The sequence below is a fragment of the Hyaena hyaena genome, unplaced genomic scaffold (assembly GCF_003009895.1).
Source record: "Hyaena hyaena isolate Hyena2069 unplaced genomic scaffold, ASM300989v1 scaffold_342, whole genome shotgun sequence".
Taxonomy (NCBI): Eukaryota; Metazoa; Chordata; class Mammalia; order Carnivora; family Hyaenidae; genus Hyaena; species Hyaena hyaena.
The window spans coordinates 1,503,006-1,520,257 of NW_024080974.1; the positions used below are offsets into that span (position 1 = coordinate 1,503,006).

General features: G+C 37.1%; 1 protein-coding gene across 5 annotated transcripts in view; it reads left to right on the plus strand.

Moving 5' to 3' along the window:
• The window catches only part of MIA2 (MIA SH3 domain ER export factor 2), a 103,853-nt gene extending 94,235 nt beyond the window's left edge, over positions 1-9,618 (plus strand). For all 5 annotated transcript variants that reach the window (XM_039249550.1, XM_039249554.1, XM_039249552.1 and 2 more), the window contains 4 exons: positions 2,139-2,261; positions 7,098-7,156; positions 7,977-8,211; positions 9,290-9,618. In XM_039249550.1, coding sequence (XP_039105481.1) covers positions 2,139-2,261; positions 7,098-7,156; positions 7,977-8,211; positions 9,290-9,456 — 584 coding nt within the window. In that variant the 3' untranslated portion in view covers positions 9,457-9,618. The remainder of the gene's footprint in view (positions 1-2,138; positions 2,262-7,097; positions 7,157-7,976; positions 8,212-9,289) is intronic.
• The last annotated feature ends 7,634 nt before the right edge of the window (positions 9,619-17,252 follow it).

The following is a 17,252-nucleotide window of genomic DNA, read 5'->3' on the forward strand; positions in this document are numbered from 1 at the left end:
CAGGCTCCAGGCTCTGAGCTGGCAGTCAGCACAGAGCCCGACGCGGGGCTCGAACCCACGAACCGCGAGATCATGACCTAAGCGAAAGTCGGACGCTTAACCGACTAAGCCACCCAGGCGCCCCAGCAACTTGATGTTTCTGATAGAACCCCAAATTATTAAATAGGTACTCAGGGAACTATCACAGTCCAAGATTTGTTATGGAATGAAAAGAGATAAACAGCATTTTTATTTAACATAGACATCTTGGATTTTATTCTAATAAAATACAGCTTCAGAATGCTGTGTACACTTTTTGGCAGTCTTTATTCATTTTTTTCTCCCTGATCCTTTTCCTTCTCTCATTCTTTCTTTTTAATCATGTCTTCTGTAATAAGGGTGGTAAAAAAACAAAGGTAAGCAAGCAAGCAAGGAACCATTTGTCTTTATTTTCTGTATTTTAGTCTCATTGGTCATAGCTTTATCATATTGCATGTGTATATGTATTTGTGCGTGTGTGTATGTTTGTGTACATTTGAGTTTGACCAAAATACCTTGTTTACTTGTTCATCTGTCATTTTCTCTCAGAGCAAACTTTACCTCCTTGGTAGTAACACCATTTCTGATTCCTCCAATCAGAATTCAAAGGCTACCACTCATATAATTTGTATACCTCTTTTATTAAGGCACTGATCACATTGTATTTATATCTGTCACCATTAGATTACAAAAGCATGGACTGTATCAAAACCAACTTTGTATCACTACTGCCACGGACACAATAGGCCCTGGTAGATTTAAGGAGTTAATTATTTTGGCCATTGGAGGGTAACATGGGTGTATGATTTATCATATAGTAAGCTTTTAGCAAAATTTTGCTTTTTGCTGATATTGTGGAGATGTAATTTAGAAGCAAAATAATGATATGGCATAGTATCTTGAGGCTTGATTAAGAAAGAACTGGGTAGTTTTCAGGTTTACCCATTTTATCCCTTTGCTGAATTTTGCCATTTAATTAATCCCATGTTTGTAGTAGAAAGGGAAAACTCCTTTTAGATTTCAGTGTTTGGTATTGGCCTATCCTTTCACTGGGCTAATTCAGACACCTAGAGACAGCTTTTTGCTAAGATTCTGAAATGCAGAAGAAATGAGCCTGAGACTCTCCAGATCTCTCTCTCCTAATTCACATCCTTTGACCCATGGGAGCTCATTAAATATAATTCTATTAACTCTGGTTGATACCAAGTGGTTTTCATGGCGTTGTATGGGAGAGGTGTGTCAGTAAGGTCCCATGTGGCTGAGTCACATGAGGAGTGACATATCCAACATTGTCTGGAGTTCACATTATGAATCGCTGCTTAGAATAGTCATGGAAGGCAATTTGCAGCTGTTTTTTTCTTATCCATCTGGATAAGAGAGAGTCACATAATTCACCCCCTTTGATTTTCCTCTTATTTTTGGAGTTGGGCATGTACATACCTAATATATCAAATCTGCCATTGCCTATCAAAGATGAGATTGACTACTTATATTTTTTCAAGAATGAGGAGTTCTACAAGGCCCCAGGAATGACAATTTTGTCATCATACGTGACACCTGGGGACAAAGGCGGTTAGCTGTAGAAGCACCTGAGTCAGTCTGTGCGCAGATTTGTGTCTGTCCGGGTGTCCTTAATCTGAGCATTGCGAACCTTCCATTCATTTATCGAGTGAGAGATTTTCCCCTTTCATTTTTGAGGGATTCCAAAATATTGAAGTTACTGAAAATTTGATCGTTGATGACCTCTAAATAATACTTTCTACTTTGGTGACTATTTTATCATTGTCTATTCTGCTAAATTTTTTGATATGCTTACAACATACTTTTTTCTTTGTCAATAGCTATCTTTTCAGTGTTGTTTTTGATATGTTGATGTATTTACTTCTTTCACTGAACTGAAACTTTAAAAATCTAGAGTAGCAGATTATACTTGTGTTTAGTACAAAGGTAAAGTTATTGCCTTCAGTAAATAATTTTCCTAAAATTACTTACTATTGTCTACCAAGAATATGGTCAGTTTTTTAGGAAGCAAGAGAAATGTGTACATTCAGCATATTAAAACTAAGTAAACTTGATTTATTTTTATACTAATGAAAATAATTTAAAAACTTATTTTCCAGGCCAACCATATCCTGATCCAGCTCTTCCTCCACAAAGGCAAGACAGATTTTACTCTAATTCTGGTAGACTGTCTGGGCCAGCAGAACTCAGAAGTTTTAATGTGCCATCTTTTGATAAATTGGGTAAGAAATACTTTGTATATATGTATGTGTTTTTTAATAATGATGGTACACTAAACTGGGAGCTGAAGAAAGGACTCGTAACTTCTACTTCTAATAGCTCTTTAAAAAAAATTTTTTTTAATGTTTACTTTTGAGAGAGCGAGCAAGAGCGAGCAAGCATGAGCAGGGAAGGGGCAGAGAGAGACACACAGAATCTGAAGCAGAGAGAGACACAGACAGACAGACAGAGCATGAGTGGGGAAGGGGCAGAGAGAGACACACACAGAATCCGAAGCAGGCTCCAGGTTCTAAGCTTTCAGCACAGAGCCAGACAAGGGGCTCAGACTCATGAACCACGAGATCATGACCTGAGCTGAAGTCGGACACTCAACAGACTGAGCCATAGGCGCCTCTACCTCTAATAGCTCATAAGGCCAAAATCTTTCCTGAATACTTTCTGGTTTTATGTTTCTTGTTATAGTGTATGTATCCATGACATCAGCATATATGTTAATGGTTGGTTTGGGCACTGTTGTAATGGGTTTACTGTATGTACCTCTGTAATGGGTTTACTGTATGGCAAATTTTAGTCTGTTCCATGATTAATTTTTAAAAAATTTCCAATCCACTTATATATATCTTGTTTTGTAATCAGGGAGGGTAAGCTAGTATGAAAATCTACCAGAGAAATAATTTGATGCATGCTCTGCTGCTGTTTTAATCAGTTACCTTATTTAGACATTTCTTAGATAGATTTAACTAACATTTACTGAGGAACCTATTGTTTCTCAGGCAATCTTTTCTTTAAATCACCTCACAGCAACCCACTGAACTTGGGATATATATATATATCCAGTGTATCAGTTAGAAGTGTTTAACATTAAAAAGATGAAAAGTAAATAGAAAATTAAAATATATTTATTGGTAGAAGGTTTCCTCAGGAAAGGGTATATATTCATAGGGAGGTAAGCATTATCTGTTTGAAATATTTATTATTGTAGAAAATCAATCTTTTTTGAATAATAAGCAAAGAAGCAGATATATGGCCTGGATTTTCTCTTATTAGTTATATTAAATAAATTCTTTCTAACTCTTTGGATTTTGAGATTATTTCTCCCCATTAATTCAAGTTTAATGGAATGAAAGTATTATGTTATTAAATACTTATTTTTAAACTAATGCTATTTAAAATTTTTACATGTCCTTTTTTTGTTGTTATTGGACAATATCCAATTAAGCAGATAATTTTGAAGAGCCTACTATTTAGAAGGTGTCCTACACGATATGGCAGATAATGTAATTATGATAAGGTGTAGTTTCTGTTTGTAAGAAGCTAGTAATTAAATACAGAGAAAGACGTCTATATCTTTAATTAGTACTGATCAGAATAGTAAGTTCCATTAGAAAATATGCTGTGTTCGCAGAAAGAACTCTCATCTAGTTGAAAGATCAAGGAAAACTCCATGAAGGAGGTGGCATTTGAGCTGCTTTTGAGGGAATTTGGAAAATTGGTTGAGAGGTGGGGATCTGTGTCTGTAATGATGAACAGCATAAGTAAAAACAGAAAAGAGCACACGTCATTGGTGAAGAATGGTTATAAAACTGAGCTGTTACTCATTTGACAAAGTCTTATGAGGTTAAGTGAATTAATATGCGTTGAAGTATTTTGTAAATAGAAAAGTTCTGTATAAACTTTTGTAAAAGTTCTGTAAATGTATAATAATAAATATTATTATTGGTTCGTCAGTAAATGTCACATGGGAATGGTGAGAGTTCTGATTGAAACACATTAAAATATGACTAGCACTAGTGCTCAAAACATTTGTTGAATGAAAGTAAATTATTTAATCTTGACAGTGAACCTATGATGTTGACACTGTTGTCTCATTTTATAGATGAAGAAATCAAGTCTCAGAATGGTGCTCAGGTAGATAGTATCAGAGGCAGGACTTGAACTCATGTTTGTCTGTCTCCAGAGCCATGGTCTTGATCCCTATACATTATTGAAATGAGATGGTAGTGAATCTAACCTTTGATGCATTAAATATCTATAGAAAACTTGCCATTATAGTATGTATTATGGTAGTTACTATATTTCAGCAGTGAATAGAGCTCAGCATTCCTTATAACTTGAGGTCTAAGAAAGACCTATATGGGGCGCCTGGGTGGCTTAGTCGGTTAAGCGTCCGACTTTCCGACTTTCGCTTAGGTCATGATCTCGCGGTTCGTGGGTTCGAGCCCCGCGTTGGGCTCTGTGCTGACTGCCAGCTCGGAGCCTGGAGCCTGTTTCAGTCTGTGACTCCCTCTCTCTCTGACCCTCACCTGCTCACGCTGTCTCTCTCCTAGAAATAAATAAAAAAAAATAAAAAACATTAAAAAAAAAAAAGAAAGAAAGACCTATATGCATTTATACTATACAGTGACAAAAGTAATGAATACAAAATGCTATGGGGCCATATGGGGCACTCACCAGGATGAGGTGTTGGTGTTTTGAGTGTGGGATAGTCAGAATTTTCCTGGAGCACATACAAGCTAAGAATTAATCCAGAATTAGTTGGACCAAAATGATGGCACTAATGTTCTAGGAGAAGAAAATAGCATCTTTAAATATGCTGTTAAGAGTTAAGACATCCTAATAAATTATGGCTGCCGCATGGAGTGTGAGTCAGGGAATACTGAAACAAGTAGTGAAAAGGTTAAGCAGTGCATAGAGTTTTTAGGGCCTTGCAAACCTGGTCAAAATTTGGACGATATTCACAGGGTAATGGGGACACATTAAAAGGATTTAAAAATGAGAAGTAATATAATCAGATCTGTATTTTAGAGAAATTACTGTGGTTATATTATGTGACTAGATCAGAGAGAGCAGTCAAGACTGGAGGCAGGATAACTTTTTAGGAGACTGTGACAGGAATCTACATGAGTGAGGGTGGTGATTTAGCAGAGGGGAGAGATAGATGTGAACATAGAGAAAATAGAATTGGGAGGATTTAGGATTTGAAAGCATGTGGGAGTGTGGGGGAGACATGGAGTCTTGCCTGATGCCCAGGTTCCTGGCTATGGTATCTGGGCATTCATTTTCTGAGACAAAGAGCAAGGTGCAGCAGCAAGTTTGACAGGAAAGATTAGAAGCTGCATTTTGAACTTAAAAAATTAGCAACATCTGTGATACACCAGTATGAATATTCAAATACGCAGTTCAAGCTTTTAGGTCCTAGGGGAAATATCTAGATCCAAATTACACGTCTGGAAGTCATTAGTAGTATACATCAAGTCAGAGCTGTAGGAGTGGATGGGATTTCTCAAAAGAGAGAATGAAAGAATAAGGCTGAGGTAAAACTGAGCAGACCACCATTTAAGGATAGTCGGAGATAGTGGAGCCCACTGAAGAGACTGAGAAGGAGTGACTAGCAAGGAAAGATAGAAAGAAGGGTGCCATCACAAAAATCATAGGCTGAGAGGATTTAAAGAGGGAGAAAGTAGTCAACAAGGGTGAGAAATAATATAAAATAAGGACTAAAGTGTCTTTTAATTTTCCACCAAAAATAATTTCGGTAGAGTAATGGATGTTGTAAATAGATTGTAGTGAAAGCAGCGCAAAATGAAAGGCATTCGAAACAATATATATAGAACAATTATTGATTACAGAAGAGAAGGGTAGCTGTAGGGGATTTTTCTTTTCTGTCTCATTTTTAAATAATAGTTGGGAGAGACTTGATAATAGAATGGGTTTAGCACAAAGGGAGGAGGGAGGTAACAGAGTGAAAGATCTCTGAGGAAGCTGTAGGGGTGGGATTCTGAGCACAGAATCAGTCAGAGTCAAAGATCATCTAGAAGCATCCTTTTCCATGATAATAGAAGGAAAGATGATAGGAATATAGTTGCTGATACATTTACTTGTTTGATTACAAAAAGTTAAGGGAGTTTCTAAGGGACTAGTGTGGTAGGTTTGAAGAGAATGGAGGTTTAAAATGCTGAGGAGAAAAGTGGTCTGGAAGACACAGAAAGAGGGTTAATGATTGAACAGCTGGAAGTATGGCTGGAAGTCCATCAGTTTCGAGTAATGCCTGTCTATACACAAATCTATGGTTTATTTTACCCTGAGAAATGCTAAGTAGCTCAGGTATAGGCAGAGTGGAATTGGAGAGTTGGATTAATCTAGGGGTGGAAAATTGTCAGGCACATGTGAAATATAGCCAGTTGGGTAAGGACGTTGATGACTGGATGCAGTTATGGACTTTGAAGTTCAGTTAATTAGGGAAGAAAATGAGGAGAGGATGAAACTGAAGAGTTAGACCAGAAGACTGGAAGCTTCAGTGGCAAGAGTAGGTGTAGTGAGAATAACTAAATGAGAAAGCCAGGCAAAGATAGGTAGTTGTGGTCAGAGAGAGGGTTGTTTGAATTTACCTCCTCATAGACTGAGCAGTTCTTGATGATAACAAAGTGCAGGTACATTTATTTCAAATAATGGCTAAGTTCAAATGCTGGTCTGTGTTACCTGCTGGAGGAATTAGGAAGGTAGAATGAAAGGGTGAAAAGAAGGGGGGAGGAAGAGAGAGAGAAGAGAAAGGAGGGAAAGGAGGAAGAAAGGGGAGGGATGCTACCTTCCAGAAATCTTATGATGGTCTTACAGCAGGGTTGCCTAGGAACAAGCCACAGAAATCACTGCCATGTGCCTTTGCAGAACTTTGTGCCAAAATTTCCAGTGACCTGAAGCTGTTCTTGGGGCCCTAATGTGGTTACTGGTATCAGGCCAGTTTAGGTACCGACAGGGGTACCTAATGCTTTGTGATGGGAGGTATTCTAGGAATGGAGTGATCAGTCATGTAATTTTATTGGTTTAACTTTTATGTTTAGATGGACCAATGTCTTCAGAAATGGAATCAAGTAGAAATGATAGCAAAGACGACCTTGGTGTAAGTATTGAAAGTGGAATTTTATCCATGTATGCAGGAGCTTTCCAGTCTTTTGGTTTACTAGAATAGAAATTTAGCTAGCAATATAATTGTTGACATAAAACTACTTCTCCCATGTTGACAAATATATATACTTCCTGCGTAGCATTATAGCTGTTTCTTTTCTGTATTGTACGCTATGGTGAGAAATTACAACTTATAGACTAGAGACTTGAGTTAGTTTACTGAAGTTAAGCAAGAATTTGGATTGTCCCCCTTGGATTATTATTTGAGTGTTTTAAAGTATATATTTTTTACTATGTTTACAGTTTTTGGTTTTGGTCACTTTATTTTATGTTGAAAATATAAACTTCTTTTAGAATGTGTATTTTGATACTCTTCAACTATTCTTTTTCTTTTTTTTTTAAGGTTTATTTATTTATTTTGAGAGCATGAGTGTGTGAATGGGGGAAAGGGCAGAGAGAGAAGAGAGAATACCAAGCAGGCTCCACACTGTCAGTGCAAGCCTGATTTCTGCATGGCCAAAATCAAGAGTTGGGCGCTTAACCTACTACTGAGCCATCCACGCACTCCCTCTGTTTTATCTGTAGCAAGAATATTACTTTGTTTTGGTTAAAACTCTTTTCTTTTTAGTTAATATTTGTGATAGCAAAAATCTGTCTTCTGTAGAAAACAATCTTTTTAAGGAGACTGTTAAGACTGTCATAGACTGCTTTTTGCTGAGGTGCCTAGGTGCTTTCTTTTAAACCTTAGGTTTTCAGGAATTGTACTGAAAATTTTGCTGTTGTTTTAGTGACTGCTGTATGTCAATTTGTTATAGAATTTAAATGTGCCTGATTCATCTCTCCCTGCCGAAAGTGAAGCAACTGGCCCTGGCTTTCTTCCTCCACCTCTTCCTCCAATCAGGGGTCCATTGTTTCCAATGGATACAAGGGGCCCGTTTTTGAGGAGAGGGCCTCCTTTTCCTCCACCTCCTCCAGGAAGCATGTATGGAGTTCCCCGAGATTTTTTTCCGCCAAGGGATTTCCCTGGCCCACCACATCCTCCATTTGCAGGTATGTTTTTTTTCTTTAAACTTAGTATGTGTTTTATAGAGTAAATCAAAGATATAATTCTACTTCCTATTCATATAGTAAGTTTTTCTCACTGCGAGTATACTGTTATTCTTCCAAATAGCTAGCTATTAGTAGACTAAAATGAGGCTTCAACTTGATTCATCCTAATGATACGGGAATCACTCTGTTTCAGGAACTGGGAAAATCACTGGCTTTTTGTAGCAGTCTTATGTTAAGACCAAAATTATTTATATCTTATTTGATACAAATTGGTTACTGCATCAATTAGTAAAAATAATTATAACATGTATTTTAGCATTAAAATTAGTGGCTATAGCATTTTTAGTAAGTAGTTCCTATGCAGTCCCACTTATTTAAAACATAAAATTTAAAAAAAAAGTATATAAAACCTAAAATATGCTTATTGTGTTTGGACTGATTGTTGAATTTATTGAAATATTTTCATAGCCTCATAAGAAAAAAGGAATGATTTTTTTGCTTTTATATCTATACATTGCCATTTAGAACTATAGTTTTCTGTAGAATAAATAGATGGTTACCAAACACTAGGCAGAAGGTTATTATGTGCCTGATGTGGTTATTTCTTCCCTCATTTCTCCTCTATTTTAAAGTTTAAGGTGAATTGAAGTGAATTTTGGGGAATTCCAAGACAGTCTTCGATATAACTAAATGTTTTAGGGTAATGTTCAATTAGAACTAGGAATTGCTGATCTGAATTTTAAGTCTGGTGAAAATTACATTACATGAAAACTTTCAAAAGTAACGTTTATATATTTTGAAATCATTTCTGCCCTTTTCAGAAATGTTAAGATGTTAGGTTTTCATAGAATGAAAATTTTGTCTAAAATTAATGATATTCCCTTCAATTCTATGCCGTTGAAGAGAATATGTTTTTTTCTCAGTGCTGTAAAAATTCATTTGTTAGGTCAAGTAATTATTATGGTGTCAGGTTTTGAATATAAATATAGGTACTGTAAGTTATAAGCTAATCATTTATTAGGGCTGCAGTACAGGTGCTTAAAGTTAAAAAATGTCTTTTACCAATCTCTTTGAACAGTGAGAAATGTCTATTCACCGAGAGGTTTTCCTCATTATCTTCCCCCAAGAGCTGGATATTTCCCCCCACCCCTACATCCAGAAAGTAGAAGTGAGTTCCCATCAGGGTTGATTCCACCTTCAAATGAGCCTACTACTGAACATCCAGAACCACAGCAAGAAACTTGACAATATTTTTGATCTCCTTCAAAAGTAATTTTGACTTCTCTCTCATTTTCAGTTTAAGTAACTGCTGTTACTTAAGTAATTCTACTTTTGCTCAAGTTGAAGCTTAATGGAATTATAATTCTCAGGATAGTATTTTGTAAATAAAGATGATTTAAATATGAATCTTATGAGTAAATTATTTCCATTTTATTTTATTCTAGATAATTTTAATTTGATTAACAAATCCACTATCACATAAACAATAATGAGAGTTTTATATATGTAATCTTGCAGTTGGGGATGTTTTAAACTCCAAAGACTGTCTTTTTGCCAAGAACTGTATTTACTATGGTTGTAGACAAATGTGAAAGTAACTTTATGCTTAATTAAATAAATTTTAATCTACTTAAAGACTTGTTTGGTATTGATAATAATAAAATCAGCTAGTTTTCTATAAATATGACTCCATAAGTTAGTTTTTTCACTTTTCCCAATAGCTTTGAGGTTCAAAACTAGTGCATTATATGGGTTTTGCCCATTTGATTATCTTACCAAGAATGCACCCTCTTTCTTGGAAGTGGACATGAATGACCAAAAGCATCAGGTTAATACACTTAAAAGTCACATATATTTTAAAGTTTTATTTATTTTTGAGAGCGAGAGAGTGCACACAAGCAGGGGAGGGGCCGAGAGAGAGAGGGAGACACAGAATCTGAAGCAGGCCCCAGGCTCTGAGCTGTCAGCACAGAGCTCCACGTGAGGCTCGGACCCAGGAACTCCTAGATCATGGCCTGAACCGTCGTTGGACGCTTAACCGATGGAGCCACCCAGGTGCCCCAGTGTTGATTATATTTTAAAGAAAACTGGGATATTGTCTAATGGTAACTTTTCAGAATTTGGATCTTCTTAGTTCACTTGGTAGCTTCTTGTACAGTTTTCTTTCTGGCTTGCTTTTCTTTTAATTTGTACGATATTTACTGTTTTTAGTGGGGAATGTTAAAATTCACTATAGGAATATTGTATGCGGACTCAATTTATTATCTTTTGGATGTTTCCTTAACTCAGGTTTGTATTCTATTATTGGTCTTCATACACATTAATATGATTATGAAAGGAAAGATAATTAAATATAGCTAACAAATATTACAATACTTATGTTGAGAGGTTGGTTGGTTTTAGTTGTTTACTTGGAAGTTTTCTTCAGTGCCAAAAGACAGAAGATTAAATTTTTTTTTAAATTTAAAAAATTTTACATCTTAAGTTAGCATAGAGTGCAGTAATGATTTCAGGAGTAGAATCTAGTGATTTATCCCCTACGTATAAGGCCCAGTGCTCATCTCAACAAGTGTCTTCCTTAATGTTCCTTATCCATTTATTCCACCCCCCCCACAACTCCTCCAGTAACCCTCTGTTCTCTATATTTAAGAGTCTCTTACATTTTGTCCCCCAGCTGTTTTTTATTATTTTTGCTTTCCTTCCCTTATGTTCTTTTGTTTCTAAAGATTAAATATTCTTGAACAAAGCAATCTGTACTTGTTATTGGAACCCTTCATGCCAGCATTTCCCCAAATGTTCTGTGGAACACTTCTAGTGAGGTACTTCTACTTCCTCTCCATTCTCACCTTTGCCTTAGGAAAAAGGGCTAAATAGGCTTCATGAAATGAATTGCTTGGATACAGTATTATGTAGATCAAGGACTATAAGTCTATCTTTACGCTTAGTGTTTAAAAGCCAGGTTTTAGGGGAAATAAACTATTTTTTTAATGTTTGTTTATTGTTTTTGAGAGAGAGAGCACAAGCAGGGGGGTGTCAGAGAGAGAGAGGGGCGTGGGGGTGGGGTGATGGTGGGGGAGACACAGAATCCAGAGCAGGCTTCAGGCTCTGAACTGTTAGTGCAGAGCCCAGTGCGGGGCTCGAACTCATGAACCATGAGATCATGACCTGAGGCTAAGTCAGACGCTTAACTGACTGAGCCACCCAGGCATCCGTAGACCACTTTTTTAAAGTTGGAAATTTGGGAAGTCAAAGGAAAAAGAGAAACAATAGTGATGCAGAACATTCCAGTCAAGTGGAACTTTTTTGTTTGCCCCAGGATGGAGGGGACCTCTTTGACTTAACGACAGAAGAGAAGAGAGAGCATAGAGCAAATCAAACATGGGAGAGAGTGGCAATAAAGTGAAGCAAAATCATAGAGGAGGCAAGGAGAACAGTTGAGAGCACAGTAAAAGACAGACTTCCTATGGGCTGAGTAGTTTGGAATACTTTGGGGTTCCAGGGTAAATCAACATATGTAGCTTTAATATATTTTTTAATTAAAGAACTGTAACCAAATGGGAATAAATCAAATAATAATATTTTAGGATGAATAGCAAGTGTTCCCCATTTATTTTTTCCCAATTTTACTTTCTAGTTAGTTTCTCTTTTAACTCTTTTTCCTTTTTAAATTCTGGTGATTTTAGAATTTTAGAAAATATGTTTTTACCACTGATCCTTTATTTATCAACTTGATTTATTACATTTACCAGTTTATGTATTGATTCCTTGAGATGAAATATTAGGACTTCTCACACACTCTCGCTATCCTCTCCTTTCCTCTTCATTTTTGACATTTATCCAAGTTAAAGTTTTCTGTGGTTACCTTTGTAATTTTAATATAATTAAACCTTTATTAATACTTTTTTCCTTATTCCTCTCCCCACTTACCCAGCTCTGGTCAAAATCCAATTTTCTCTTAGCTATACATTATATTTTCAGGGTTGCTAATAATAATCTGCCTATAAGCATAACTATCTTCTATACTTGGTCCATAATTGAACTAAAATTCAAAATAAATAGCATTTACATCATTATCATTATTTAAATATTGTTCACTATCAGGCCAAATTCTATTTCCTTCTCTGTGAATCCCAGTATCACTTCTGGGTCACCCTGAAGAGAATATTCTTAAATATCAAGGTCAATGAATGATTTTTTTCTTATCCCACTGTCTTTTCCCCTGTTTATCAATAATAGCCTAAAATAATGACACATTTTGGTTAACTTTATACTTGGGCCAAGTTCTCTCTTTCCTTCTTTTTTCCTCTCCCTCATATTATTTGCCATTACCATATGTTAATTTAAAAAATTTCTTCATTTCTGTTGGATGTTTTACTATTTATGTTTTCTTTTTATTAAAAAAATTTTTAATGTTTACTTTTGAGAGAGAGAGAGGAGAGACAGAGCACAAACTGGTGAGGGGCAGAGAGAGGGAGTCACAGAGTCCGAAGCAGGATCCAGGCTCTGAGCTGTCAGCACAGAGCCCAACGCGGAGCTCAAACCCATGGACCACGAGATCATGACCTGAGCCGAAGCCAGACACTTAACCAACTGAGCCACTCAGGTGCCCCTGTTTTCTTACTCTTTAGTCTTGGAGTCTTTGTCTTCCTGTTGCAAACCAGACTGGCTGATTTCTAGGCCTATGAACAGAGAGAGCCTGCCTTTTTGCTGATTTCTTGGGATTACTCCTGTATTTAATAGAGCCTTTATCTTGTTTTGGGTTTTTTGTTTTTGTTTTAAAAATTTTTAAGTCCGTTTTACAGGAGTTCACTCTCAAGGTATTTCCTTAGAAAGGATGTAGGGAATATAAAATCTGAGTCTTTCTCATGCTTAAAATCCCAACCCTCTCCTCCCTTTTTTGGTACTAGTTTAAATGGGTATAGAATTCTAAGTCAGAATTTTGAATACATTGTTCTTTGAATATCATTTTAGTACCAATTAACATCAATATATTGTGGGGTTTTTTTGTTTGTTTGTTTGCTTAACATCCATTGTTGCTGCTGAGAGGTCTGAAGGAAATTTGATTCTGGGGGTGCTTGGGTGGCCCAGTCAGGTAAGTGTTCGACTTTTGATTTCAGCTCAGGTCATGATCTGATGGTTTATGAGTTTGGCCCCTCATTGGGCTTTGTGCTGATGACACAGAGTTTGCTTGAGATTCTCTTTTGGTCCCTTCCCTGCTTGCTCCTCTGCTCTCTCAAAATAAATAAAAATAAACTTAAAAAAAGCAAATGTGATTCTGTTCTCTGTTGGTAACCTGATTTGTCTCGTATAAAAATTTTTAGGTTTTTTCTTTATCTTTGGTGTTCTAAAAATCACAGATTGTATCTAACATGTGAGACTTTTTTCATTCATTTCTGGCTAGTCCAGGTCCTCTGAGCACATTCCAAGATGGAATTATAGACATTCAAGAGATTTATTGAAGGAGAGCACCTGTGAATGATGAAGGGGTGGTAGTGCAGAATTAGGTGGAGAGAACCTTTCAGATTGTGATTCAGATGGCATCTGTGAGGAGAAGAGGAGGGAAAGAAGGAAGAGTGTAGGGTGAGGATAGGAAGAACCTGATTCCAGTGCAGCTTCAGGAGAGATTGCCTGGTTAGAGGTGTCCCTCATTGGATAGGAATGGCTCTGCTCTAGGACCCTTCCATGTTCTGTCCTTGGCCGGGAGCCACCCCGATAGAGAACCTGGTCTTGGTGTGAATTCTGAAGGTGTAGCAGCTCGAGGCTGGCAGCTGACTGTACTTGCAGCAGTTTCTCTCTTGAAGACAAGATATGACTGGGGTACTCCTGGCTGCCACGTCGTGTTAGATGTGTGTCCCAAAACTCTGGGATTCTTTTCTTTTCTTCTTCTTCTTCTTCTTCTTCTTTTTTTTTTTTTTGGTAAGTTCCTTTCCTACTTTTTCTCTCATAATTTTCATCTGTCTCCCTCTTCCTCTTTTTTTTTTTCCTGGAAAATTTTCTCAACTATATTTTCCAATCATTCACTTAAAGTTTTTGTTTTCAGCAATCATTACCCTTTGAGAACATTTTAAAATTATATTTTGGGGGCCCCTGGGTGACTCAGTTGGTTAAGTGTCCGACTTTGGCTCAGATCACGATCCTGTGGTTTATGAGTTCAAGCCCTGCATGTGCCTGCTTCAGATTCTGTGTCTCCTTCTCTCTCTGCCCCTCCTTCGCTTGTGCTTTGTCTCTCTCTGTCTCAAAAATAAATAAAATTAAAAAAAATTATTTTATACTTTTTTCATAGAACCTGCCCTTTTTGTAAAGATCTAATCTCTTGAATTTCTCCGTTGTAAATTAGAAGTTTTTTTGATTTATCTCTTTTCCCTAGGGTTAATAATTCTGCTTGTTTATCTTGGGCTTTTTGTCCTTACATACCTGGTAAGCCTTGAGTTGTCCATGTTTAATGAAGATGAACTAGTTAGCGGATTCTAGCTTACACATAACTCTTTCTGTGCAACAAGGATACTTTTCTTGTTTGGTTCTTTCTGGGAGATCTTTGTGTGTGTTGGGGGAGGTGGTGAGGGATGGAGGATGGGGGTGAATCCTGAATCTGTGACTGACAGGCTTTTCCTAAAGATGGCACATAGGGAGCTGGCTAATTGGATGTAGGCCATTCAGATACCAGAATTAGAAGGGCTTCATCTAGGATACTGCCATTCACTCTAGATGTTTTGCTTGTTCCAAACAGTTTAATTTCTTTAGGGAGTTATCTCTCTAGTATTTTAGCTGGAGACCAGTCCTGGCTCACTGCGTTGTGCTTGGGATTGTGGCAGGGAAATGGTGGTACCAACTTTTAGGTGTTCTTTGTGCAGATCTTCAAGTCATCTGCCTGTTTTCTCATTCCTATCCCAGATCTGTACACAGTATACTAACTGGCTCTGAGCCCATCGTCAGACTCTATCAGGCATACTGACTCTCAGCCCCTGATAACAGATTCTAGGCTGTAGCATTCTTGACCTATTTTATCCCCCAGCCTAATCCCATCTGTTCCTTTGTCCTCCAGAAAGTTTTGAAACCTCATTTGTTGCTGATCTCTTATTCTTTTCAGCATTATGGGGTCTATTTCTCCTGTCTATTCTTTGTGTTTATTTCAGTGGGGCCTTGAGGGGCAGTGTAAATGCATGTGCTTAGTCTGCTACCTTGAAGCTTAAGTTTTCTTAAGTTGTTCTATTGTCACCATCTGCAAGCATAGTTAAAGGAGTAGGTAGGTCAGAGTTCAAGATAGTGAACTGAGCATTCATTATTTTGGACTGATAGGCAATACGCTTGGATATTTCAGGAAAGAATACTTTTTGGTCCTGGTTGGGTAACTTTTCCCTTCACTTTGATCTTCTGAATTTTTTCAGTGGAAGATTTCAGTGGAAAATTAAGTAGAAAACGTGGTCTTATAAGAAAAGTTAGAAAATGGTCAAAAGCAGAAGAAAATCCAAGGTCACCACCAAAGCATAACCATTTTTTGCATTTGTGTTGTGCTTCCTTCAGGCTTTTTACCCTTCACATATTTTTTGTATTATTGTAATTATGTGTGTCTATAATTTTATATTCTTAACTGTAATCTAATATAAATAATTTTTGTTAGTCTTTGTAAAACCATTTTTAATGGTTGTTTTACTTTCCTTTTTGTGAATATAGTTTACTTGACTATTCTTGCTGAACACTTAAGCTGTTTTTAATTGTCTTTTATGTCTTTATTTTGAGAGACAGAGAGCAAGCAGGGAAGGGGCAGAGAAAGAGGGAGACACAGAATCTGAAGCAGGCTCCAGGCTCTGAGCTGTCAGTACAGAGCCCAATGCAGTGCTCAAACCTGTAGACTGTGAGATCATGACCTGAGCCGAAGACGGATGCTTAACTGACTGAGCCACCCAGGCGCCCCTGCTTTTAATTTTTTAAAGAATTTTTAAAGAATTAAATATGATCATTTAATATCTTTCTGCATATAATGTCTTACTGCATAATATCCTTCCCCCCTTGATTTAGAATACTTTTTTAGGGATATTCTTAAAATATATTCTGGGGCCAGAATTTGGGACTGGGGACAGAGAGTTGTTAAGAGAAAAAGGAGATCACATTCTTTGGAACCAGGTTAGTTGAAAAAACAGTTTTTTCTTTTTATTTATTTATTTGTTTGTTTATTATTAAAAAATTTTTTAAATGTTTTATTTATTTCTGAGAGAGAGAGAGAGCATGAGCAGGGGAGGGTCAGAGAGAGAGGGAGATACAGAATCTGAAGCAGGCTCCAGGCTCTGAGCTAGCTGTCAGCACAGAGCCCGAAGAAGGGCTCAAACCCAAGAACCATGAGATCATGACCTGAGCCAAAGTCAGAAACTAAACCGACTGAGCCACCCAGGCGCCCCAGATTTTTCTTTTTAAAGCCAGACAGTTTGTAGACATGGTTAGATGATATAAAATTATTTTGTGAGTATAGTTGATGATTTTTAGTCTGCCTCAGGTGTGGTTCAGGGTTTACTATGCGTTTAAAAAAGTGTCTAGCCTTATAACCTTTGCAAACTAAACTTCGTAATTTTTTTCCAAGTGGCAGCTACATTGACAGTTGATATGAGTGCTATAAAAGAGGTGGTGGGTTTTTTGATGGGATATGGGAGCTCTCTGATAATTGTCTATAAAGAACAGCTAAGCTTCCTACATTGTATTATGTTTCTTGCTTGCAAGATAAATGCAGCTGAAACGAGTTTGACAAAAATCAGTATAATACTGGTTTGTGTAACTAGGAATTTCACAGGTATATCCAGTGACTTAAAGTATGTCATCAAGGGGTACTTGGGTGGCTCAGTTGGTTAAGCATCTGACTTCGGCTCAGGTCATGATTTCATGGTTTGTGGGTTTGAGCCCCGTGTTGGGCTCTGTGCTGACAGCTGGTTCAGAGCCTGGAGCCTGCTTCAGATTCTGTATCTCCCTCTCTCTCTGACCCTCCCCTGCTCATTCTCTCTCTCTCTCTCTCTCTCCTAGAAATAAATAAAACATTAAAAAAAAAAATTTTTTTT